Genomic DNA, 25,753 nt, shown 5'->3' with positions numbered 1-25,753 from the left:
GTTCGCCCACATTAATACCCAACATTATTGGGTTCACAAAAAAAATGTTTAGTTTATAATAATAAATATTTGGAAATTTATATTTTGTTTTCTGTGTATTTTATTCACCATTTTATTTTTTCTGATGTTCCATCAAAGGGAAACGGTTGATCTTGTCTCTTGGTCATTCACAAGGACTGAAGTCCTGAACATTGATGGAGCTTTTCATTGTTAGTGGCAGGTCATCGTCACTTTAACAATTCAATGACACTTCTAAGGTTAACATAATAATAATATTAATTCTATAATAAGGTACAATCAAAACCTGCTGTTGCTGAGTTTGAGGGATTTATATCAACAAGCTATTATAAATATGAGCTGGGAGAAATGTAGAAGAGTCCACTTTAAATGTATATTGTGCAGTTCAACAAAAACAAGGGACGGATGAGTCCTCCCCAATGAGATGATGGAGCTGAAAGCAACGTCTCAATCACAAACCGATTATAGAAGTCAATCGTGTTGAAACCGGAGTTCCAGTATTTTGATCAACAAGCTTGTGCTCATAGGATGTAGGTCACAAAGGTCAGACCATGGGTACACATCAGTTTTCAAAAGGCCTTCTTTTTGGTATCAACTGAATTGTATGTTCTCCACATTTAATATTGACACTACGCAGACTGGAAAACAGAAGCACATGTTATACATGGTACTATAAAACCAAACCTTAACTCAACATCTCTCAACACCACTACTCCACACGGAAGATCAACACAGCAACACGGGCAACATGTCTCATCAGTGACACGTGTAATGGTGGTAATACTCTACAACGGTAGTCATAAGAACTCTTAATTATTGGACCAAATTCACCCCGCATTTCTAATTAAAATAAATACCACAAGTTCTTGTGAACCGGTTGAGGTCTAAGTTTGAGGTTATGGACCCCGATACTCATCCCCCCCCCCCCAAAAAAAACAAGATCTCAGCTGAGAATATTTAATTGCACAATAACAAAAGTCTCTTTTAATTCAAACCCGCGGCACCTCGCATGCCGTTACGGCCCAAAGGCACAGGTCGACCACTTCGGAAATTACTGCAAAATAGCATTCGCCCTAAATGAGGAAAAAGCCTCCATCGATGCCGCAGAGTGTGACATTTTGATAAAACGCCGGATGTCTCAGGAGCCGGCAGCACTCGAGCATTTCATTTATTTATTTTGGAGAGAATATACTTAAATTGTATGAATTGTATTTATGGTCTGCCACAGTTAAGAGGGAGTGTAGATATAGATACATACAGTGTTGGGAAAGTTCACTTTCTACATGAACTAGTTCAAAGTTCAGTTCACAAGTTTTAAAATGAACTAGTTCAGTTCATAGTTCAAACTTCAAAATATTTGAACTAAGTTCACAGTTCCAACTAGTTCAGTTCTTTTTTTCCATATGTTGCTGCAAGCTATTATTTTGCCACAGCCTAGAACCACAGACAGCAATTATTTGATCAGTTTTACACTGAAGCTATGCATCAGATTTAATCTTCATATCCAATTTTGAATCATTATCCAATCAGGGTTTACATTAGCATTGAGGGAACAGCATTTGAGACCAAAAAAATGCGTAAAATAATATATACATCGTACCCGTAAGTACCATTAGTATTTAGTCACTTCTGGCATATTTTTCATTAACAAGCAGAGGATGGTCTGCAGCAGTTCCTGCACATGAGGACATGTCTCCCTGAGATGATTTAGTGAGTGACGGCTGCCTGCTGCATGTGAGAGCCGGTAGCCCCGCCCACCCAGTCAATGCGTGCAAGCAGCCGGACAGGGAGCGGAACACTTAGTGCGCTTTTTTAATAAAACGTTTTTAAATAAGGAATAAAAACACGACAGTTATCATTAAGGTGCTAATGCTTGCAAAGAAAGGTAAGATTCCTCCCATCCTCACCGACCTTGTCAGTAACTTCATAAAACTCATTTTAATTATTATACGCCGCCTCTTTGCTACACGCAGCTGTCGCCTCCATGCATTTCTCTTTTTTTTGATGACGCATGCGCGGTGCGACACTGGAGGCTGGTGTTGCCAGATTGGGTGTTTTTTCCGCTACTTATTAAGGCGCGTTTACGGTGTGTTTTCTATAGAAATCTGGCATCCCATTGAACAACGTTAACCTGAAAGAACGTGCCGTTCAGACACCAGAATGAACGAGTTCACAGTAATGTTCATCGGGCATTAATACAGTACGTTCAGTTCACGTTCGCATATATATATATATATATATATATAACTGCAAAACGGATCGTTACATATACACATATATATATATATATATATGTAACACAATATACAATATGTATATATACAAGATGTAATATACAATATATATATATATATATATATATATATATATATATATATATAACCTCGTAGTTATCGACCATCACTGTTTGCCATGATGTCATATCATGGGGTGCGTTCGTTTTACAGACACTGTTTACCCGGGATATTTTCTTACATTTTTCTGTTCGTTGTTAAACGTAACTAACTGAGTTAGAGAGTTTTGGATTGATTCCCCATTTAAATGTAATAGAAGACCAAATGATTTAATTATAATATTGACACTCGATTAACGTTACTTTTACTTAAATGTCAATGTTCACCGCCTGCCGGTAGATAATGTTATTAGTCACGTGGCAGAAAACCAAACGCCGTTTCCGGAAGCCACTGGTCAGCTGCTTGGGCGCTGGTGTTTATATGTAGCTTGATGGCTAAAGTCGATAGTTAGTGGGTTATACTGCCGGATGTTGTTTTTGAAAATAGTTGCACAGTAGTTTTTTGTAAATCTATAGACTGTCAAGTTAAAAATGAAGTCTGTGTTTCTTCTCGAGGCCTTCTCCGTCGCTTGTTTTGTGCTTTTAAACCAAGTGACAGCTAAGGTAAGGCTAATCTTTACTAGCACAGGCTAGCTAACCTGACGTAGGAGAGGAAATGGTTATGATGGCATTCTCGTCTCTTTAAATCTCCCTGAAATGTTCTCTTCACTGTGATGCTAATATATTATGACTATAATGTCGCAGGTGTTGCTAAAGTTAACGTTAGCCAAACAACGACAATAACAACAACAAAACATAAGCCTATAAGCCCGATGGAGGTAGGATTTGTGTGAGGACTGTTGTATAAGACCGCTTTAGTGTTTAGCTTGGTGTGCTCAATAGACCGATCCCTGGATTTATGCTGTCGCTAGCTAACTTACTTATGTAGGGAAGCTAACAGCTAACATACTCTTTAGCAGCGTGTCGCCAATTTAGTAATCAATATTTTGTATTGGTGCGACGGTGTCCTGACCTGGACAGTTTTAATGTGAAAATAGACCGTAACGTTACGTTACTTTGCAGAAAAAACTGCAAAATGTCAGAAAAAAATATAGCACAAATGTTTTCTCGGGAACATTAGCACTACTTAAGAAGTAGTGGCACCAAACAAGCAATTATTCTGATGAATGTTTTGTATATAATGTAAAAAGTTTTAGGTGAAACGCTAATGAATTACATTAACTACGTACATTTCTGACAGTCAAGCATTGCTGCAATTTCGGGTGACTCATGTATATGATGCATCTAGGTGTGCAGATGAAAAAGTACATTACTGTTTGCGTGTCTGTTTATGTATGTATTCTCACATTAATTTATCTGATAACAATGAAATGTGATCTGTTACAGAATTCTGAAGACATCCGTTGTAAATGCATCTGTCCGCCATACAGAGACATCGAGGGTCAAATCTACAAACAAAATGTCTCTCTCAAAGACTGGTATGCCAAGTGATGTGTCATTGTACTTCCCTGAATGACATGAAGAGGCCTTTTACTGCCTCCTACTTCCCTAATGTTTTTTTCATTCGGTTTCAGTAACTGTCTCCATGTGGTTGAACCGATGCCGGTCGATGGAAAAGATGTGGAGGCCTACTGTTTACGCTGCGAGTGTAAATATGAAGAGAGGAGCTCGGGGACCATTAAGGTAGGTTTACATTGAAAAGATTGTTAATTCCTTTTTATCTGAATTTCTACTGATTTCACTGTTCTGCTCCACCTGATGAAAACTTAACTATTAATTAATCTTTTTTTTCCTTCTTTATTAATTCATTTTGTATAAAAAAAAAACTAAAGGTATGACATTTACAGTTTAATTTAAAGTAACCCCCACATTTAGGGAGCTGAAGTAAATGTTTTGCAATTCTGGTTGAAAAACGCCTTGAATGATTAATAAACCATTTCCGAACAACACTTCACTGAATTTGTTCTGCTTTATGTGTTTGAATCATTTCAAGGAAAACAATCAGTAATCATTGTGAATATTTAGGTTACCATCATAATGTACCTCTCCATTTTGGGCCTGCTACTGCTGTACATGGTCTACCTGACTCTCCTGGAGCCCATATTGAAGAGGCGTCTATTTGGACATTCACAGCTAATCCAAAGTGATGATGATGTTGGGGTATGTATTCCTCTTGATAGTTCAGCATTACCAATCACTGTTAACGTACAATACCTTTTTTTTAATATTACGTCATTATCTAAATTCTTTCCTATCAGGAGAATTTAATTATTTCCCTAACCTCCATTTGCACAGGATTTCACATCCTTTATGGCTAGAATCTAATCAAACAGTATCCAAAACAAACAGATTTTCCATCCTGTTTCAAGCAACATTAAAGACAATACCTGAAAGTGTATTCAAAGAGCAATGAATCTATTTGGACTGCAGCTAACTTGTTGACCTCACCTGTGTGCTTTCACCAAGAGTAAGTATAACATGAGAGCTTGTGCTGTGAAATGGGACAAAACAATGGTAAGAACGAAATGTTCTACCTGGTTAGTGTGAACATTTGGATAGATGCTTGTTCATTGTCTAAATTACTGACAATTTAGTTTCCTTAGTCGTTTAAACGGAAATAATGGACGACGTGCAAATAACATTTACTGTATTTGTGGAACAGCAATAAAATTGGGAAAATCCTGTGAAAACTGCTATAAAATCTGTATATGGCTGAAGTACTAAGCAAACAAAGGGCAGAGATGTAAAAGCAAAACCAGTATACAGGTTAGTACCGCTGCTATGTTAATTATAGAGGAAATGGTGGGCTTGTAGTGTTTATTCAGTCAGTGATTCCCAACTGATAATCTTGGTTTATTTTCCTCAACGTATTTGCCACGGATATCAGTTTTGGTTGTGATCCTCCCAATCTTGTTCCGGAATTGACTTTTATTATGTTCCCTTCTGTCTGCAACAATGGCAACTTGAATTGAGCAATTAAAACTAAAAATTAATTTTTATAAAGTACTGATCATTTTCCTAACCATACAAACAACTCACAAACCTATGTCACACCTTTTAAGCTAATTGTGTGTGTTTTTTTTCTTTTTTTTTTAGGACCAGCAGCCTTTTGCCAATGCTCACAACGTTCTGTCGCGTTCGCACTCTCGACCAAACATGCTGAACAAAGTGGAGCATGCTCAGCAGCGCTGGAGGAGGCAGGTCCAGGAGCAGAGGAAGTCTGTGTTCGACCGCCATGTCGTTCTCAGTTAAACTGCCTCTTGGAGCGAGAACTACCGGTGGAGCGAAAAAACAAATCACTGTGACAGACGCCTCAATTTATATCCCTTCCTAACTCTCCATTTTTGGTTTGTATCTCATGCAGCGGGGCACTTCCCAGGTGAACAGGGGGGAGGGGGGGGGGGGGGGGGAGATGTCGATCTGTAGAGCAGAGGTCCCTGTTAAATGTACATTTTTTGAGCTGGGAACTCTTTGGTCTGCAGGCAGCACAAGAGATCAGTGACTCCCTTTCTGCACAATCTTAAATGAACAGTCTTAAAGAGCATCTTTCCAAAAGCAGAATTTACTCTCTGCCTACTGTCTGGTTTGAATAAGTAAGAAGTGCCAAGTTATCAGATGATTTGCTGTGGATAATTTGATGGGAGTGACCAATAAATGTTGGATAAAAAAGTGGATGTTTTGTAACATTCTCCAACTCTTTCTGGCCATCGTGTCATTTGCGGTCCCCTCAGTCTAAAGCTAGCAAGTCTTTCATATTTTAAAGCATTTTCTGGCTTTCAGGCTAAAACATCCAGATGTTGGTTAACTGGATAACGAGAGCAACCCCCCCGGCTGGAGTCATAACCTGTTAACTTGTAGCTGGTTGGTACTTTCCACACTTAATAATATAACTCGAATCTACTGCTTGCACCACATGAGGAAGGAAAAACTGTACAATATAAATCTTTCAGCCTTCTTTGAAAATGCATGTTTTATAATGAAACTTTTATAAATGCGTTTTGAATCCTTTATCTCAACCGTAATGTCTGATAACTGGTGTGAAATCCATCATTTAACGCATAACACTATATTTGGCTTCTCAAAGTAGTTGCAGGAATCGATGCAATCTCTTGGTGATGTCATTGTAATCGTAGCTGTTCTTCTGATCCTCCATCTGTTGAAGACCTTCTTGAATTCTGTGATTTCTTCAACACCCTAAACGGATCTAATGAGTAGTCTTATATTTTGGCACTTCTGTGTGCTTGGTATCAGTTGCATTACCATGGTCTTGTCTATCAGGCAGCATTAGTATGACTGGTGTTATTCTAAGCGAAAGGGAGGTTATTGTGTGGCTACTGGGGCTGTGTGGAGACCGCTGGAAGTGTTCTTGACAATTGTATATGTTCTATCTTTAACTTTCAAATAAATTGATGTAATATTTGTGATCTTTGCATTTGTTCAAATGTCTATGTGCTTTGCATGAGCTGCAGGCCTAACCAGCTAAAACAACTCTAGAGCTTGATGTCATGTCAACATCGCTCACAATATTTTAATGCACCTTGCAATAACTAAGATGGCCCACTCATTGTTTTTAAACACACTTGCACAGTATTATTCAAATCTCTATATATCTTGTTTTGTGTTTATCTCACATTTGTGTGAAATTGCTCAAGGATGTGCACCAATTAAAACATTTAGGGCATTCAAATGTTTTTTTTCTGGGTTTTTTCTCTCAATGTTTTGGCATCAATGTGACAACCCTGTAAAAGAACTACAAGCATGTTAGCATGATTCTGCTTATTACCTAAAAACATCTCGAAATGGGCAATTCAAAAATGAGTTCAACTAAACTAAGACAAATTTCATTTTGCCTGCAGTTTTTTTGACAACCCTTCGTCTGTAAGATTTCACCAAACAAAATGATTTCCATACATAAGCGTCATCGTTTCCTGTGCAGTCCACTTTTCCTTTTTTTTCTTGCACGTTGCATCCAGTTATGTGGAGGAGACTATTTTCCGCCGAAAAAAAAAAAAATCACTTTTTCAGGCAGTTCAGACAGAAAGCGACACAGACTCTTACAGTATGGATCTTTGAGCAAACACTGCACCCACCACGCAGACAGGTAAGCTGTTGGCTTCGCCTCTTTCCATGTTGTATGTATATCGACATTTTCTTGCCTTTTTAAGTAACTTGCAGTATTTGTAGCATCTTCAGACGGACGCTTTGGTGACAAAATCCACTTTCGTCGTGCCTCGTAGACTCTTGTATTGTTGTCCCGAGGGACACGACTCGCATAAACTTGTTCCACGCGCGCTGACTTTGACCGATGTGTTTGCATTGTCTAATCCACTGTTTGTCGTTCAGGGGGAAAAGTAGTTATTGTTAAGTGTTACTGCTTCATGTGCACGAATGAACCTACAGGGGGCGCCTTTGCCTTTGCATTTGATCTAATAAGATAAATGATGTCTGTTCCACTCCTCAGAGCGTGTGAACCCACTCACCTGTGTTTACCTTTTCCTTCATGTCTCAACGAGTATGAGTTTAATTGTGACATTTTGCCAAACCCACCCTAGACAAACACACATACACACACACACACACACACACGCACACACGCACACACTCCAGTGTGTTAAACATTACACCATTACGCTACATTTGCCTTCAAGGTTTCCGAGCCAGACATCAGACGGGTGTTGTAGCTGCTGTGTGGTGAAAAGTGACCATGCCGTGAGATAAAGGACTGTCCTTGTGCTAAACAATGGGGCTCAGTAGCACATTGTGTTGTGAAAACTGCAGCTGCGATTATTCAAAGGACTTTAGACACAGTGTGATGGTTTCTCGTCGTTGGGCGTACTCTATGAAACAATCATTTGGTATTATTATTTCATGAACCGCAGATTTTTCCCAGCTGGTTACAGATTTCTGTTGGTTAGAATCATGATTTGTACGACTCGGATTATGGTCCCTTAAGTAGGTGGTCACTGTAATTTTGGATCCGCTCCATTTTTTTGCAGACTGTGAAATGGTGACTGTACAAAGAGTAAGACAGTCAAAACAAGTTTGAAGTTTGCCTCGGGCTGCAAACATGAATAATCAAACAGCTTACATTCCCTTTCATTCTCCCATGGCAGATAAAATGTGTCATGTGTTTTGCATTTAAGCTTTAGAAAAAAAGAAGTAGTATAGATCATATCATTTTCAGCTGCCGTTCATGAGACCCTTTTCAAAGAGGAGAGGATGTCTTTACTTAAAACTCTTACTGTGCTGTCAGAAGTGTTGACTAGACACGTCAGCCTCAATCTTAATCCTGGATTTGAAGAGCTGCCTCGGGTCTGTTTCTTAAACCCAATAATGGTGTTTGATGATCCTAATATGTTTTCAAAGGGGTTGAACATTTCCTCAGCTCCTCTCGACCCCTTCAACCACGTGGACATGCAGAAGCTGGAGGGAGAATCTGACGTGTAGGTGGGAAAATCTCCACAGGGCTGCCAAATAATCCCCCTGGTCTGTTTTAGGATTTAGGATTCCCGGTGGATCCTTAACACACACAAGATGAGTGTTTTTTATTTGATGAATGAAACACTCTTTCTCTTGCGGCTGTGGCCTCGGCAGGTGTTTAGTCGTGAGAGTGGGAAGCCAGACCCGAGATCCACGGCACCAGCTCGGCTCACCCCCTAATAGCGTTGTGTTTATTATGTTTATGGGGCCCGGCGTCCTGTCAAAGATGCTTGTCATGCTAGGTTTCAAACTTTGGTTCGTTGCTCCCATGCCATGCAAGAGGAGGATGAGGCTTTTAATGAGGAATGCAGATGGCGGTGCGATCAATGGAAACAAAGCCACGAGAGTGCAAACTTGTGGTAAAACATCCCACAGAAAGAAGTCACTGTCTCATTCTTTTGTTGGCAGTGTTTTCCGGGGAGAACATTCTTTTTATGAGACCTTGAAAAGGTTTTTAAGTGGGTCTCTGAGAAAAGATACAGAGTGGCTTGTCGGCCTCCTGTTGACTTAATGTGACGCACCGTGATGACGGATGTCATGAGTTTTGTGACTTGCATCTGTGCCCGAGTCCAATGATAAGACTATGGATGACGAGAGCTTGTTTTTGTTTGTGTTTGATAGCTTGAGTCATTATTCTTAAATAGGTGCCCTTTCAAGGGTCTGTAACATACGTCTGGGACAAATGCTAACATGAACAGCCACTAAAGGACACATCAGATTTGAAAAGGAACTAAAAATTCTTAGCAGTTCATGTATGGAAGCAGTGGGGAGGATTCCTGTCATAATAATAATAAATACCTACAGAGCAGATTCAAGATTTCAGGTTTTGTTTTGTTCTGTGATTATTTTGATCAGTTTTGATCAATACTGTTTCTTGAAGGAATGTAACTGTTTATGTCACGTTTACTTTGAAGCCCTGATATGTATGATCTAGAAAGGTGCCATGTATACAGTCGATGAACATCCAAATAAACATCCACCAAGTATACACGCTGAGATGTGTGAGCTTACGTTAGAAAAGCTGCTCCGTGTTATTCAGTGAACGCTCCAGAACCAAAGCACAAAGAGAGTTAAATGGCTCAGACCGCGGAGGGATATTATGTTATGGATGAATATTTTCATTTTTGTGGTCACCTCAAGTTTAGGCCTGTGGTTGAGCTCCAAAGCGCGCACAACCACGTTGGATATGTTTAGAATATGTTGAAACATACGCAACAGGGGAATGTTATACACACACATTTGTTCAAGTACTAACTTAAAACCAGGAGCCGCTTCGCACCTGTAGCCACACCCACAAGTGACGTTATGGGGTTCTCCACTGCATCTCTGCATCACTGCTGCTTACAGTTAGGGCATTTTCAGTGGGGTTAACTCTGGAAGGTGATATTGGATGAATTTGCTCTTTACTAAAGCTTAACATACTTAAAGCGCATTTGGTTGATAACAAAACGTTTGTTCTGTCACTGATACAAGACTCTTAAATAAATGACTTACGTACATGTTATGTAGTATTTTAACGTTTCAAGGAACCCAGTACTTATTTTTCCACTACAGCCTAATGTCTTTGATTAAAAACTTGTTCACGGTGACTGCTCTCTAGCTGTGGAGAAATGTAAGTACAGTAAGTACATGTATTAAATCACTGTACTTGAGAACAACTATCAGGCGCTCGTACTCTACTCCATTTCCATTTCATGCTGTTCTGCACAATACAGTACATTTACCTCTTATAGACTAGTCAATGCATTTCAATGCGATGACACATACTTTTTCTCCAGTGAAATATCTGAATACTTTCTCTGAGATCCAGTGTCTTGCTGCTTGGTTACACACCCATCCCAGACAAATGAAAGACATCTTTGTGCGCTGGTTGAAATGCTTTCCCATGTGCCAAGTAGTGTGTGCGTGGGGGGGGGGGGGGGGGGGGGGGTTCAACCAGACAATGTGGTGCATAGCTGGCAACATGTGCTTCAACTCGTGAATATTCATCCACACTCCTCGGCCCCACCGGGACAATAAACAAGAGAGAGAGACACAGAGAGAGAGAGACAGAGACAGAGAGAGAGAGAGAGAGAGAGAGAGAGAGAGAGAGGGCGGCTGAATGCCTGTGTGAGGAGGGCACGGGGGCCGAATCTCCATGGCAACAAGCCCTGCCTTCTACTCTGCAGCGGGCTGGAGGGTCCCCCCCCCAAAAAAATCCCCCCCCCTCTCCCGCCCCCCCAGCCTTTTTGTCGGTTTTGGTTGGAAAGACATAAATGGGAGTTTATTGAGAAGGGGCAGGTTTCCGGCAGAAAGACAGCCGAGGTTTGCCCGCGCGTAGACGAAGGGGATTTATGCTTCGCGAGGGGGGAATAATCCCAGAACGGCAGCAGCCATGGATGCGAGGAGCGACCCGGAGGTAACGTTAAAAGTCCGCTATTCGAAGCTGTTATTGACGAGCCAACATCAGGGGGGGTACACACACACTTCCAGCCAGCGGTAGGGAGCAAAGACGGAACAAACTACACCCCCCGAAAGACAAATGTAAAATATGTTATAGAAAAAGTTGCAAGGTGCGTTTGAAATGTAGCCCTGAACTCCACGTGACCTTATTTGGTCATCTAACATGTTTAAACGATGAAGTGCAGCAAGCAGACTCAAACACAGGCTGTTTTTTTCTTTTTCTTTTCTTTTTTCAGCTGACCCCTTTGAATAAAGAAAAATGTCCCAGCGGATACAGGCAGTGACTCTGTGGATTGTAATTAGCACCGAGTTATCGCTCTAACATCCGAAAAAGTCCAACCGGCTGATAAACAGAAAGTAGAACTCCAGATCAGACCTCTGGAAAGCACAGAAACCCCTTTGTGTGCTCAGGGAGATTAAACACACCAAACACTACTGTATATGTCACCTTGGAATGGCTGCTGTGTGTTTATACGGAATACTCACATCCTGTGTGTGTTATGAATAATTCAATATAATAATCTATTATCTAAGTATATATTGTTCTTAAACTGGAACATGCGTCTTTAAAAAATAAAACAATGAAGTTCCCCACTTCCTTGTGACTTCCCTCACTTACTTGGATGATAAAATTAGGCAGTTAAAGCATTAACACATTCTCCACAACTAAGGCATGCTCTCACTGAGGTCTCCTTTTTAGATATGGGAACCTTCGCTGCATCTGTCATGGATCTGAGAACATTAAGATTACAACTTAAATCCTGAGGGTCTTCTCTTATTCAACACAGCTATGCCTGGCTTTATTTAGCTGTATTTCTTCCCTTAAACTCTTTCTATTGTGCAGATCAAACAACGACCTTCCCCTCTCGCTGGACGGGCTGTCAACACAAAGCTATTGAGGAAATTCTTCTCTGTTCTCCTTTCAGTGAAACAGTACTGGCCCACCACTAGACACTTTTAAATGGACTGTGGTTCACTCCGCATCGTAATGAAAGGGATTTTCTTCTTTCCTGGTGCTGTCTATCCACCCAAAAGGTTTATTTGTGGCTGTCGTGGTAAACACCATTTCATTCATGATATTCCAAAATAATTTTCAATCTGAATTTACCAGGAAAAAGTACCTCTCAGGGAAATTGTCTGCAGACATGGAGTGGGTGGATTCCTTTGAGTCACTCTTACCTTTAAAGAGACATTGCTGTTGAGTTATTGCAAATGTACAGCATGTCACACTCAATGACATTGGGTGTGTTATTGAGTGAACTGTCCCTTCAAGGATGTCTGATTGTCTGATTATCAGTACTTTACTTCACACTCATACACTTAATACATAACTGATCGTTGCTTATTGTTAAGAGTGATAAAAGTGATTGGTTTAGGGACTCACTGAAGTCAAAGCTATCGGTTTAGAGTGAAAATACTTCCACATAATTTCCTCTAATCAACTTTCTGAGCTCACTGTTCATGTCCAAAGTCAATCTCTCTCAACTTGAATCCCCAAGCTCAACAGAAGTCATTGTACACTGAGATCATCCATCCATCCTGATGCTTATTTATATCTGTAACTTAAGGACCTGGCTGTCGTATTTGTAGAACAGTTGGAAGTTGGACACAAGTGACAGGTTTGTCCATGTTTGTATTGCACAAATGATAGAAAGAGACGTATTTTGTGTTGGTGTGTTGTTATTTTTCGCCGATGACGACATCGGAGAGCGTCCGTCTGTTCCCCCCGTGGTCCGTCTGCACCAGCTACTGTTGAACACTTTTCACGACGACACTGATCCACCTGTGATGTGTAATCCAAGGTTCCAGCCTCGGACTCTGCTTTGACACCTGTTGCTAGAGATAATACTAGACACTTTCACTGGCTTCGCTCAACGCAGGTGGCATTTCTTCCTTGAATCCTCATTTAGGGTTTTCAGTCTTGTAATGATTGACCTGCAGCCACAGTGCAGTCTAACTCGTCACAGGTGTGAAGAATCAAATGTTGGCATCATGACGCAATGAGATGCCTTCATCGAATAGGTGTGCTAGTTCATCAAACTGAGACAGACGCAGTTCACGACTAGCTTTAATGTCTGAATGTTAACAGCTAAAAAACACTTCCTTCTATAACAGCCTACAACCAGCCTGTAACCTATAATATATTGCATTTATTCTCAGAGCATTGTCGTCAGATTCCTAGATCATTTAATAAGGTAGGTATTTCATTATCTAACGTTGTCATCATTTAAATGACTGTTTCCTTTATGAGTTCATTTGTAGTTATCTTAATTAATTTTCAGACTCCTTTCAGTCAAGATAAATCATGCAAATTTGAGCTTGAGCTGCTGGGAACATGTTATCACTTGTGTATAGCCAAAATAATGATCATTTAGATTTATGAATAATGCCCCGCTTTTATTAACTTTATTTTTAAAGCTGTTTATGGAAAAACACACTGGTGTAGCCTTTGGCTGTTCCAATTGAAAGACAAAAATCAGGTCTAACCTACTAGAAGCATATCAACAAATATGCTCATACTAGGGACAAAAGGGGCAACAACACAGGTAATATACAAATGATTATTGTTAACTCTGAGTTTAAGACAGAAGCAAACGAGAATACATTTGATCTACTTAATGTCCTTAGAAGAGTCCAAGACCGGGTGTCAGAGGTCTGCTCAGTGACACCATCTCTACCCCCCCTTGCTGCAGCTCAGATGGATTTAAGCCTGTTTTCCACATGCCTGCCTCTGCAGCTGTGCATGCTCATATCTACGTTACGCAGAAGGGATTTTCCTCTTTTCCACAAAGAGAAAATATGCCATGGTCAGTCAGGAAAAAAAAGAAGAAAAAACCTGATGTGGCTGAAAAACAAGATAAAAAAAGATTCCAAGAATTGGTTCCACCTGGTCAATTGAGCTACATAGTGGCAGCATGGCGAGCTATGTGGTGGAGCATGGGGGTAATTATATAGGTACAGCTATGTGCAACAACCTTGGTGGTTTTCTTTTACATAAAGACATATTCAGGCTGCCAGAGCTGTAAACTGCTATCCAGGCTCAGCTGGTTATGGGAAGAAAATCCATCCAGAGTGTAATACATTTTTCTTTTAGTTTGAGCTTTCTTTTTTTCCGCTGAATTTATCCCTGCAACTCAGGGCTGTTTGTTTGTGTTTACATGTACAGCTCGTGGTGTCTTATGGACGCTTTCATGCAGACTGAATTATTTAGTATCAAGAGCTTGATTCTCTTGGACCAGAATAGTTCTCATGCCATGTTCAACATGCCAGCTCAAGTCAGATATTGAAACAATGGCATGTATCACTGTGTGGGCTCATGGCTGCCAGTGAGTTGGGAAGTCTGGAAAGAATTTGCAGCCATTTTCACTCCCTTTTTTCTGTGTTGCATCTTGGTAAACTCTGCAGTGGTTTTTAAAAACCTTGAAGTCAGATTGCTAATCATTGGAAAATGAGGAGCAGGTCAGCCAGAATTGCAGAGTGGGAGGAGACAGAAGACAATATTAGACTGTTTATGCACCCTTGTCTCTGCTACGGCATATTTCAGGATAAAGTAATACACTTTAGGACCGATCTCCTATTGAACCCCAGTAACAGCCTAATAATTGTTTGAGGTCATAAAATTCTTACATACAATTGTGCCAGGTGCTGAGAGAGCACATGTTTGGGTGTAGTCTTTTGTTGAATACAATCTTGGCATCAAGTGCAGGTGTTCCTTTCCTGCTCCTCTGCTTTCTTTCCCACTCTGAAACCCTTTTTTAATATTTTGAATGGAGCCACAGGTCTGATGGATGCCAAAAATATTAGTACATTCCTGCTTTTAGTTAAGACAAATTTGCATCAGATGGTCTGCCGTGTTTGACCGGGTCTATGACGTGCAGACTCTCTTTTGAAAGATATTTCTTTGACTGCTAGACACGGTGTCTCTTACGCAAGCACACACACACATGCACACCCTCAGCTGATAAGAGACTAACTGTACAAACCACATCTCCCTTTCAAGGACACATGGGACACAAAGGCCTTTTTTATTCCAGTCCATATTGTCTAATAGAGACCCATTCATTTCATGAATATGCTCTTGTTGCTGAGAAAGACATACATCACAAATATCCCTCTTTTGTAATCAATAAGTACCTGTCACGTCGTTAAAGCTAGATGTGTCCTGTGACAGACTACAGAAGAAGTAGTCAAGAAAACAAAACCCAAAACCTTTAATCCACACACAAATGAATAAATAGTTTGATATTAACATTGGTGTAATCTAAATGGTGTTGCTCATTGTGGTGTAGTCATAGATAATTAAATCAATAATATCAGTTGCCGTGTCACATCTGCAGAGTTTTGTTGTCTTTCAGATCATTGTTTCTGTCTTCAGGACTGCAACTTTATTATTTTGGTCGAGTCCCAAGATTCTCATCAGTGTGGTCTGCGACATAGAAGCTTTCCAGGCAACCAGAACAAGCACTAAAAACACATTTAGTGAAGGGCTGGTAAACATTATTGAGTATTTAGCAGTGAAAAATCCATATATTTCCCTCAGGAGAAACTGGATTTATATTTGGAATCAAAATGGTCAGGTGGTCACATACATGTCATCAAATGTCAAAGTATTCATTAAGAAACTCAATGATTGGGGGAGTCAGAATGGAGCGGTCGGCGTCTCAATCATTCGCCCTGACATCACAAGTGAAAAATTGTCTTGAATCTGTTTGGATGTAACGTAAAGGTACTTCAGAGCTTTCTTATAAGTGGTTGTTTACAGCCTGTGATTTTGTGTAAGGAGATAGTATCAGACCTCAGGAAGTCAGTTGGCTAACGCCTTGGTGTTTACACTGCAAAGTCCATGTTGGGCCTCTGGGAGCCATTTCTGTCATTTAGGCTTTCTCAGCCCCCCCCCCCAACAGAAAATATAACAAGGAACTCTCACTAGTAAACATTGCTTAATTTAACTAAACTGCATGGAGCTGACACAATTTAAAATAATTGAATTGCTTCAGCTCCTGGCAGCTGATATCCGTTTTGCTCCACTCTGTGTATTTCCTTAAAGGTTTTACAAATTGAAGCTCCATGTTTTCAATCAAGGAGAAAATATTGAATTTCTCTTCCAAAAACATCTAACATTTTTACAGCAGGTCTTAATCAGAAAGATATTTTAGACAACTGCCAGTGTGTCTGAACTTTATGTTTCATTTGGTCTAAATTAAAGTACTATGAAATATCTTATTTCTTAAGCATTTCTGGCTCGATTTCCTGTCCAGATTTGTTTTGTTTTATTATGCAGTCATGGGTATATTATTAGTCATTCATTAATCAATTTCTTTACATTTGGAAATCCACATTACAAGACTATTTTCACTGGACAGTCCTCAATGCAACCCGTATTATTTTTCTCAAATGTGCCTACGGCTCTTTGATTAATAGAAATGATTTGAGAAGTGTTCAAAGAAGAAATCTTCCCCTCCATCACCTACAACCTGACACACTGGTCAATGCATCGGCAGCACCGCCTGCAACACGGAACACGTCTTCAAAATGTTCATGTCCTATTTAGTTCTCTTTAGAAATGCACTGTGAGTGTTGTGTTTTGTTTTTGACAGGACAACACAATTCTTTTGATGAAAATAATGATGCAAATTCCCCGTCGTTTGAGCACAATCGACAGTTACAGGAAATAGCTGACGGCAGGAATGCTCCCTCTCCGTCCTCATCTGTCTCTATAGGACTCAACTCCACCACTGGTTGGCTGGCTTCTTCATACAACAACTTCCTGTAAACAAGCCATGCTGCCAAACACCCTCCCATCCTCCACTGCTAATCTCTGAGGATCACCATTTGACCCCCTTATGCACCAGATAATTCACTTTGACCCTTTTTAAAAAAGGTCATTGCTGCATTTCAGAAAGTGATTTCCAGGGGCCATTGTCAATACTTTGAACAAACTGCTGTTCTAATTTGAGTTTTAATCCAGGAAATGTTTATTATTTCCTGTTTTTGGACTTTTCATATTGTTAAATAAAGAAGGTTAAATTGGACTGATGCATACTGCGTAAATAAAAACAACATGCATGTGTTATGAGCCATGAATGATCTCCAGTGCTGGATATTAAGCTGCACCAATAAAACGTCCGGGATAATATTTTCCCAAATATAAGCACGCGGGCCGACCGATACGTGAGAAGAAATCACAGTACAGATTACAGAACATATGATTAGCTTAATAACTGTCATTAGATAAGTGATAGATAGTGAAAAGTTTGTTTTCTAACTAGTTTCTCGACGGTAACAGTAAATATTGTGGACACATATTTTTTTATATTGTCTTTTTAGAAAAAAAATAAGACCACCGAGCAATATAGCATTGAAAATTCACTATCGTCAGGCTGTGCTAAGTGTCTGTTTAATTGACCCTTTAATGAGACTAATTACAGTCTCTGTAACCGCAGCTGCTTATAGACTATATAACATCCGGTAATTATCTGCAGCCACCTGAAGGCAACAGCTCGGGAGCCTCTGAAATAGAATGAAAGTGCAGGGACAGACAAACTGGGACCCGTGGTGGTGACCTCGATTAAATCCTGTACAACAAACATCAGGCAGCTGCAATAAAACTCTTTACAAAGGCCCTCTGTGATCATGATCCAAAGGTTGTTCAAATAATGTCACTTGAACCGTTTTAGTGGCAGCAAATCTGAAGTTTAGTCTGAAGCATCAGTTGTGTTGGTTATGAAAATCCATCTGCAACGTTAACACAGAAGATTGAACATGGCGTCTGTAGCGGAGGGCGCTGCTTTGTTGTATTTCTGTGTCAGCTTGCTTCACAAAAGGTTTTGAAGCTCAACATTACCTTTGTCTCCACTCTCATACTAATTTGGGATTGAGTCTGAATAGGGTTAAAAGTTGGATAAAGTCAAGTTAATTGTAGGGTTACAGTGATCAAGACCATTATTTCCTTTAAAATTCCCACTTTTGGGGAATTTATGTTCATAGTTTGATGCCAGAGTTAATAAGCTGTGGGCCAACGTTGCCCCCCCCCCCTGTATTTGATGTGGCACCAGAAGTTCTTCCATGCTCAAAACAGGATTTGATCATTTTGCATATTGACTTGGTCAAATTTTATATCTTTAGTAATAGTGTTAATTCCTTATAACACTCATTGACGGACCCAAATAACCTTAGAGGTGTTTCAATCTACTAGTTCTTGTTCATTAACTGATTGAATGTTTCCCACCCTTGTGTTTGCTCATTAGGTGAGTGAGCGGCTTGCGGACAAACATGACTGCCAACAAGTGTTCGAAGGCTGTGCCTCGAGCAGGAGGGGGTAAAGCTCCCCAGGAAGTCCCCGACAGGTCAGTGACATCTGGGACATCGGGGGTGGGCTGTTTAATGCGTACGTCCATGTCACAATGTGTCAAAGCATCCCATAAGTTCACTCATGGGGAAAGAAGGGTTGATGATTGTCAGTCTTGATAAGACTTCCGAAGCTTTTGCAAGTGCGATCCTGTGTCCCGGACAAGGGCCCCATCCGACTCTGTACTGTGAGTAGCGAGCTGACGCTTGTGTTAGCACGTCGAGAGCTGACGTTGTCCTGCTGGGACGGAAAAACTAACTTTGGGAATGATATGTGATATCTATACTATTAGTTCTTACAATTTATCATCCTGTCCATGTTCTTTAAACACCAAGTTTATTTTAGGAACAGGCAGACGGTTCTCATCTCGCATGTAGTATTTACACACAATCGTTGCACTTCATAGCGGGGAAATGGAGTCTGTGTTCATACTGCTGCACCACTTTGTGACAGCCTGATGGCTGACTTTGAGCCAGGCGATTGTTAGAAGTGTCCCTGTTTATCGCTATTCTAATAATGCTACTTTTTGACCGGCACTGCTGATGTTGTGGAAGACACACAGAGAGCAATACTTCATACACAAAGCATAAAATGGCTGCTTGGTACAGCTTTTGCTTGCCGTGTAAAGCTGCACAAATATTCATCCTAATGTAAATATTAGGATTAAGATAAGTGGCATTCATTTGCATGTAAATGTGTAAGTTCACTGCTGTTCCCAAGGTAAACTTGGATAATGCAAATGTGTGGAAAACACTAATCACAACGGCACCTGCTGACTGCATTACTCTAATATGATAATTGTGCAATTAACCTCAGCGTCTTTTGATTAATGCAATTGTCATTGAAGTAGCCTTATTACCAGCTTGCTTCACAGGCTCATGTTATCCTAGATTCTTACAAATCATAAAAATACTTTCAACAAATGGGTATAAAATGAGTCTATAGTGCTAAACAATGCATTCTCCAAAACTGAGAGATTGAGTTTCCAGGGCAAGTTACTGCAACAAACTGTGTATCTTCAAGGGGCACACAGCTAGCATATAATAAAACTGTGGTTAAAAAAACAAATACAAAACAAACAAAACTCTAGTTATGTGATCTTCTGTGCAAGGAATAATGATAATGAGGATGATAAGGACTTCCTGCCACTGAATTGAGGTAAGAAACCCAGACAGGTGCTTTAGTGACACAAAACATGCTGACAAAGGTGTGCGAGAGACTACTCCCTCTCCTGTGACTGGGGATTCATACACCCAGATCTAATGTGTATACAAGCAACCTTCAACACCCTGCGAATCAAATGTGTTTAATTATCACAGTTTCATCCGTGATCATGCATTATTGAGTGCCGACAGATGACAAAGTTAACATATGTTGAACCATAATGGCAGAAGAGCTGTTTGTGCAAGCGGTTGGCTCAGTAACAGGAAGTGACCTGTGGATAGCATTCCCTGACAGCCTGAGTGGAAGCCAGAGGCCAGGTTGTGACTGGCATGTAGCGCTTTGTACCGTACTGTCTGTGAGGCTGGACTTGTTTTTACAGGCAGACCACCGGAACCCCCAAAAGTACCTATAAGCCCTACATAGACAACAATCGTGCACGTGTTCTTTTTGTTTCCAATCAAAAGATCTTTTTGTTGCAGGCTAAATGTTCCCTTTATAGCGGGAATAACAATATTTTAAAACCTGTATTGTATATTGTATTTGCTAGTGACTTAAGTCTGCAGTGATGTAAACAGATGAAAAATAACAAATTCAAGTACAGTACAAAGTACACAATAGGTAACTAATATATCACAGCGCAATTTACTAGTGTATATATATAATGAGACAGAGACGCAGTCTCCTTGTAACAATCCCAAAGCACTAGATCACACGCAGCCAGGTGACGTCATGTTTTTGAGCTCGGAGACGGTGGTGGATCCTTCCCGGGTTTTAACTGGCAGCCATCAAACCAAAGAGCAAAAATTGAAATTGCTGTCATTAACTCAATTAGTGGTATTGTTACTGGCATTAGTGTTTGGTCTGGTTGCTACTGAAGTAGTCCCATTGATACTAGGCTTTAGAAACTCTGCTCCCTCCCTGGTCATACTCCTTGGCAGACGTCGAGTTTTAGCAGCAGAACGGTAGGATTTTAATGTGCCAAATTCTAATAGCTGCAACATGTCTCTTGTTTGACAGGGTTAATACCAAGTAGGTCCAAATAGTATTTTCTTCAAAAGAAAACAAATGTTGTGTCGTGAGAAAATGCTTGAAAACACAGGTTTTATGAAGAAAGTCTTTAGTTAAAGTCGTCTTGTTTCAGAGATGAGTGCATTAATGACTATTAATGTGGCTAATAATAGGAAATACGAGTTGAAACTGGTGTATAAACAGTTCATGTTTTCATGATGAACAAAAACCAGTTACCAGTTACCAAGCTGAACTTGTTTTCATTGATACATTAAATCATCATTCAAACTATTGCATGCTACAAAAAAAAACTATTTTCTGGACTTCAGAATTCTACAAACCAGCAGTAAACATTTTAAAACACAAGTCCGTCTCAAATCTCATATTTCTTCAGGGAAAGTAAGGTAAGATACAAAGAGCAAGCTTGCAGCTGGCTGGTTCCCAGCGGTTAAAAAAAAAGTCTCCCCTCCCTGGAGCTGGAGGAATGAAACCAGGGAAGGGCAGGTAGGTGAGAAGCGAGATCTGTCCTAACCTGCATTGTTGGATCACAGTCCGCAGCCCTCAGCTTCCTCCTCCCATGAGGCTTGTTATTCTAACCAAGGCTGTGACATCAGATATCTCAGCGCTTCGCTTTTGCAAGACTTAGCGAGCCTCCGAGTCATAGTAGGAGTCGTCGAGTACTATGTGTGTCGGGGGGAAAGTTTCTTTGGAATTCTCAAAGGAGGTGAGCAGCTTGAGAAAGCAGCGTGTGTGGTGCGGTCAGCTGTAACACCTAGAATCACTTCAGAAAGAATCTGCCAGGATAATAGAGGAGTAGATTGACTTTCACAGGTAAGGACGCTCTATAACTCTTCCCTGACACTTGGCTTGTGTTTTATATCTTAGTTATGTGGAAAAAATCCACAGTGGCTTTTTAATGTTTCCTGTATTTCTTTTGGACTTTATTTCAACGTCATGCTAAAAAGCTCAAGTTTTCATTCTGTCTTTGATCCTACAAATTAATTCAGAATTTTCAGCTGATTCCCAACTGTTTCCCCCCCCATCTGTTCAACATCAAGTTTCTGGTACATTTTGCGTGGTGCAGGGCTGAGTGTTTTTCTTTGATTTTCCTCTATTGGTTATTAAGAGTTTCTTTGTGTGTCCTAGAATCATTTGAATGTTTGCAATGTAATTAGCTCACACCTTTCTCTGGTTGAAGGTGCCGCTCCACATCGGCGTCTCCTGTTCTCGCTGCCAGTCAGCGGCCGAGCCAGCAGCCTGTCCTCAGCGACGGGGAGAACTCGGGGAAGCAGAGACGCTACGCCAGGACCGACGGCAGGTTCCTAGCGCGCGCTGAATGGAGCAGCAAGACCTTCTGCGGCGGTGCGGCGCTCACTGGTGACACCGACTTCCGAGGCGGTCTCACCAAGTCAAAGAGCATCAGCTGTTTGGACAACCGGCTCTCCATCTACAAGCCTCAGGCCCCAACCAAATCCTGCCAGGAAAGTCCAGGCGCCCAGGAGCAACTAGGGGAACCCTCCAGGGGCGATGGACTAAACGGCAGGCCCCTGAGTTGGAGCACACTCTCCCTGGGACCTTCCTCGAACCAAAGCCACAAGAGCACTCTCTCTCTGCCCCGCTCGGGAGCGGGTGTCCCCCCCACCGCCATCCGCAAAAAGATCTCAGAATGGGAGTGCCGCAGGGCAGCTCTGCCTAGGATGAGCTTGTGTGTCGATAAAAGAGGAGAGCGTGTAGGGGGCAGCGAGGGCTGCCCCAGCCTGCTCTCTTCTCCTTGTAGCGAGAAAACCTTTGACTTCAAGGCTGTTCGCAGGATGAGCACGGCTTTCTCCGAATGCTCCTACACAGAGGAAGAGGAAGGGGTTTCCGACAAAGATGGCGTGGGCCGCTTCAAGAAGAGGATTGGGAAGACGGAGTCCTCGGGAACATTCGTGCGCTCCCTGTCCGCCCGGAAGGAGACGTCGGCGGTTCTCAACAGGATACAAAAGATAGAGCAAGCCCTGAAGGAGAACCCCAGCCCGTCCCCTCCACGATATCTGAGCAATTGCTATGCTCCCGACAAGACAAGACAAAAGTCGTTTGTGATAGGCGACGACTTGGACAGCACTTGCACCAGTAAGCGCAGCAGCATTTGCTCAGTGGCCACGGAACCGGATGCCGTTTTGGTGTCCGATAAGCTCTGTAAGCTCAGACAAAGGTTTAGCATGTGCTCGGGCAGGTCCGAGAGCCCGGAACCACCGGGCCACCCGGCCGCTGTCGGCACGCCCGTCAACCCCTTACCTAAACCCAAACGCACTTTTGAGTACGACGCCAAGCGGGACCAGGAGGGCGAGTCGCCGGGCAACGGACTACCTCCAAGCAAAGCCCCCGAGTCCCCCCCCCCGCCGCTGCCCTTGACCCCTGCGCCCAGTGTGAATCGAATGGGGAAGACGGAGCGGAGCCCCCCGGCGAGACCGCAGGACAGGTGAGGATATCAGTGGGCCTGTGTCCGTTTATCCGTCAAAGTCAATGTTTTATTGTATGCATCCTCATTGGGTGCTGTGAATTTCTTTAGATCCCTCAGGTGTAGGTTCATAGGTTTATCATGAACTAACTAACTAACTAACTCATAAACTAACTGATGCATTGAACAGACTTAAACACACTCCCAACAAATACACAGTATTTTCGTCATCGAAAATATGTTTCCTCGTAATCTGCCTGTAACTGAACATACCCAACTAATAACCTACAGAAGCCTGTGAAAGATTAGATTATAGAGCCCCTTTCTTAATGTCATATCACCTAAATCTTGGAACCTGAAGGGCATCATGTACTTCTGCGCCCACTTCACACAAACACTATCACTGCACTCAGCCGTATCACAGCACAAGTACTTCATGCTTTGCTTTGTTGTCGCTGAATTTTTGTTTTTGCTGTTTTGACTTTGGCTGATGCGTGATAGAAAGAGAGGAGTAAAGGTCCGGCCTAGTGCGATTTGAGATGCTCGCAATGTGCGCCATAGTGGAGAAAGGCACCGCTCACCAGACGAACTGCAGGTTTTGTAAATACGACGTTACCTGAAGTATCACAGCGTGCGCTTTCTGCTCGTTCGCTGATAACTCTACGCTTGCAAATGTACTCAAAAGAGGCCCTCAGGCTCAGCCGGCTCTTTTTGAGGGTGGGGCCTCTCCAGATTGTCCTTTTGTGAAATTAAGATGAAATTCTGACTATGCATTTAACATTCCTGTGGCTCTAGAAATTTTCAGAATAAGCTTGGAAGCCAAATGCTGGCGATGGTGCAACATGACCGTACTGTAGATCCCTGCACTAATGTAGCAACGTCCCTCTGCAGTGTGCTGCAACATGTGATTTGAACATTATACTGTGCAGAGAAGACTCACAAATTATAAGATATCAGTTTGTTTACTTATGACTTACCAGGAACTGCCTTGATATTGGATGTTGATCCTGGAGTTTTCAATCTTTCTGGTCATCTGGGCTATTTTTAATGCTATCTGGACTTTGTCTGTTTGCTCCTGTCTGTGTCCACTTTAACATCTTTCCCTGTCATGGTCTATTTTGGCTTTCTTCATTTCTTCCCAGGGAGTCATGTGAGTCGGAAAATGCTACGAGTAGTCTGCCTTCTTCTTATCCGTCCTCACCTACAGAGAACGGCACACTGACCACAGGCACACGGAGTCGGCCCAACTCCAAAGGCACTTTAGAGGAGAATGCCTATGAAGACATAGTAGGTAAGCAAATCATTTAAAATCAGTGAAAAGGAACTTTATGTCACTGTTTTTCTGTCCTACCTAAAAAAAAATCTCTTTTTGGTTTTGGCTTCTTCAATGTGAATATTTGCACGTTCTCTTGCTGTCAATTGAATATATTTGTGTTTTGTACTTTCGGCTTGACATTTGAATTTAAAGGTATACATTTGTTCACTCTTTTCTGATTCTATGGACCAATTATTTGACAAATCAAGGCAATCAATGCTGGAATAGCTGTAGTTGTAGTAGTCGTAGTTGTTGTTTTGGAAGGATGACAATTTACTAGGAGTCCAGGCTTTGTTATCGATTAGAACGGATTGCACATTTCATTACCTTGAATCAATTTCCTTTAAAAACCCTCGTATTACATTAGCTAATTATGTTGACATTATGCTGTTTGACTTGAAAGTATCACAGTTTAATAGGCTAATTTTCTTTTCTCATGGATGCATTCATGCACAGGTGGCATTCATCATTTCCTGCAGGGCACACTTAATGAGTTCGAGGTGTGTGTCGGTGTCAGTAACGTCATGTGATGAAACCTGCGATTTCAGATTCAAAGTGTTTTCACACTGTGCTATTTTTTCAGAACGGATGCTCAGTGACCAAATATGGGCTTATAACAAGTTTTAAATGACTTACGTGGTATTTATACAAGTTGCAGCGTTGTTCTCAAAACATTCATCAGTGTCATGCTCCAGAGCATTTATTTTTTTCCAGTGAAAGGGCGTGACTGATTTTCTTGGGACTCCTGACAAAGCCTTTTTTGTTATCCGGCATTGTGAGTGTTGAGTTTTCAGTTTGGTGACGCAGCTTTTGCCAAACTCTTCATGTTCCTGACAAAGATATTGTTTATAAGCTTGAAATTTCTTCAGCCATTTCCAACAAAGCTTTCAAATTGGCGTCCTAATGGAGGAGAACAGTGGTCGCCACTACCGCTGGACAGCGGTTTTCAGGTCAGCTGATCCATTTGAAAAGCAGTCGCAGCTGTAAATGAGCAATGTTTTCTTGCCTCTGCTTGAACTAGAATACAGAGAACCAGAAGTCCCCATGACATATTGGAGCCTCCTTGAACGGACATTCACCAACGCCATTTGGCTTTTTGGCGCCTGTGCTTGATGTCAGACGTTTGAGAGTGAAGGTCATTTGTAAGCCACGCTACAGTGTTTCTACAATTGAACGATGGTTTAAGTTATTAGGGGGAATGTTTTAAGTGCTTTTGACAGGTGGAGTGCCAATGAGTGATCTGTT

At 41.3% G+C, this 25,753-nt stretch overlaps 2 protein-coding genes across 4 annotated transcripts in view; both read left to right on the top strand.

Annotated features, from left to right (window-relative positions):
- Positions 1 to 2,680: 2,680 nt before the first annotated feature.
- tmem9b (TMEM9 domain family, member B) lies at positions 2,681 to 6,733 on the top strand. The gene is made up of 5 exons (XM_037453374.2): positions 2,681 to 2,914; positions 3,698 to 3,789; positions 3,886 to 3,994; positions 4,337 to 4,471; positions 5,408 to 6,733. Exons 1-5 carry the CDS (start codon positions 2,843 to 2,845, stop codon positions 5,561 to 5,563), a joined length of 564 nt encoding a protein of 187 aa, XP_037309271.1. The 5' UTR covers positions 2,681 to 2,842; the 3' UTR covers positions 5,564 to 6,733.
- Positions 6,734 to 7,308: 575 nt separating this feature from the next.
- The window catches only part of dennd2b (DENN domain containing 2B), a 34,997-nt gene continuing 16,552 nt past the window's right edge, over positions 7,309 to 25,753 (top strand). For 2 of the 3 annotated variants that reach the window (XM_037485520.2, XM_037485503.2), the window contains exons 1-4: positions 11,043 to 11,189; positions 18,481 to 18,579; positions 21,952 to 23,214; positions 24,336 to 24,484. In XM_037485520.2, the coding sequence (XP_037341417.2) occupies positions 18,506 to 18,579; positions 21,952 to 23,214; positions 24,336 to 24,484 (1,486 nt within the window). In that variant the 5' untranslated portion in view covers positions 11,043 to 11,189; positions 18,481 to 18,505. Of the gene's footprint in view, positions 7,413 to 11,042; positions 11,190 to 18,480; positions 18,580 to 21,951; positions 23,215 to 24,335; positions 24,485 to 25,753 lie in introns of those variants that run through there. The other variant, XM_037485511.2, reaches the window with a different exon arrangement.

Source organism: Pungitius pungitius, chromosome 4 (assembly GCF_949316345.1).
Source record: "Pungitius pungitius chromosome 4, fPunPun2.1, whole genome shotgun sequence".
Lineage (NCBI taxonomy): Eukaryota > Metazoa > Chordata > Actinopteri > Perciformes > Gasterosteidae > Pungitius > Pungitius pungitius.
Note: the sequence above shows the minus strand (reverse complement) of the source record. Positions and strands in the feature narration are given on the sequence as shown.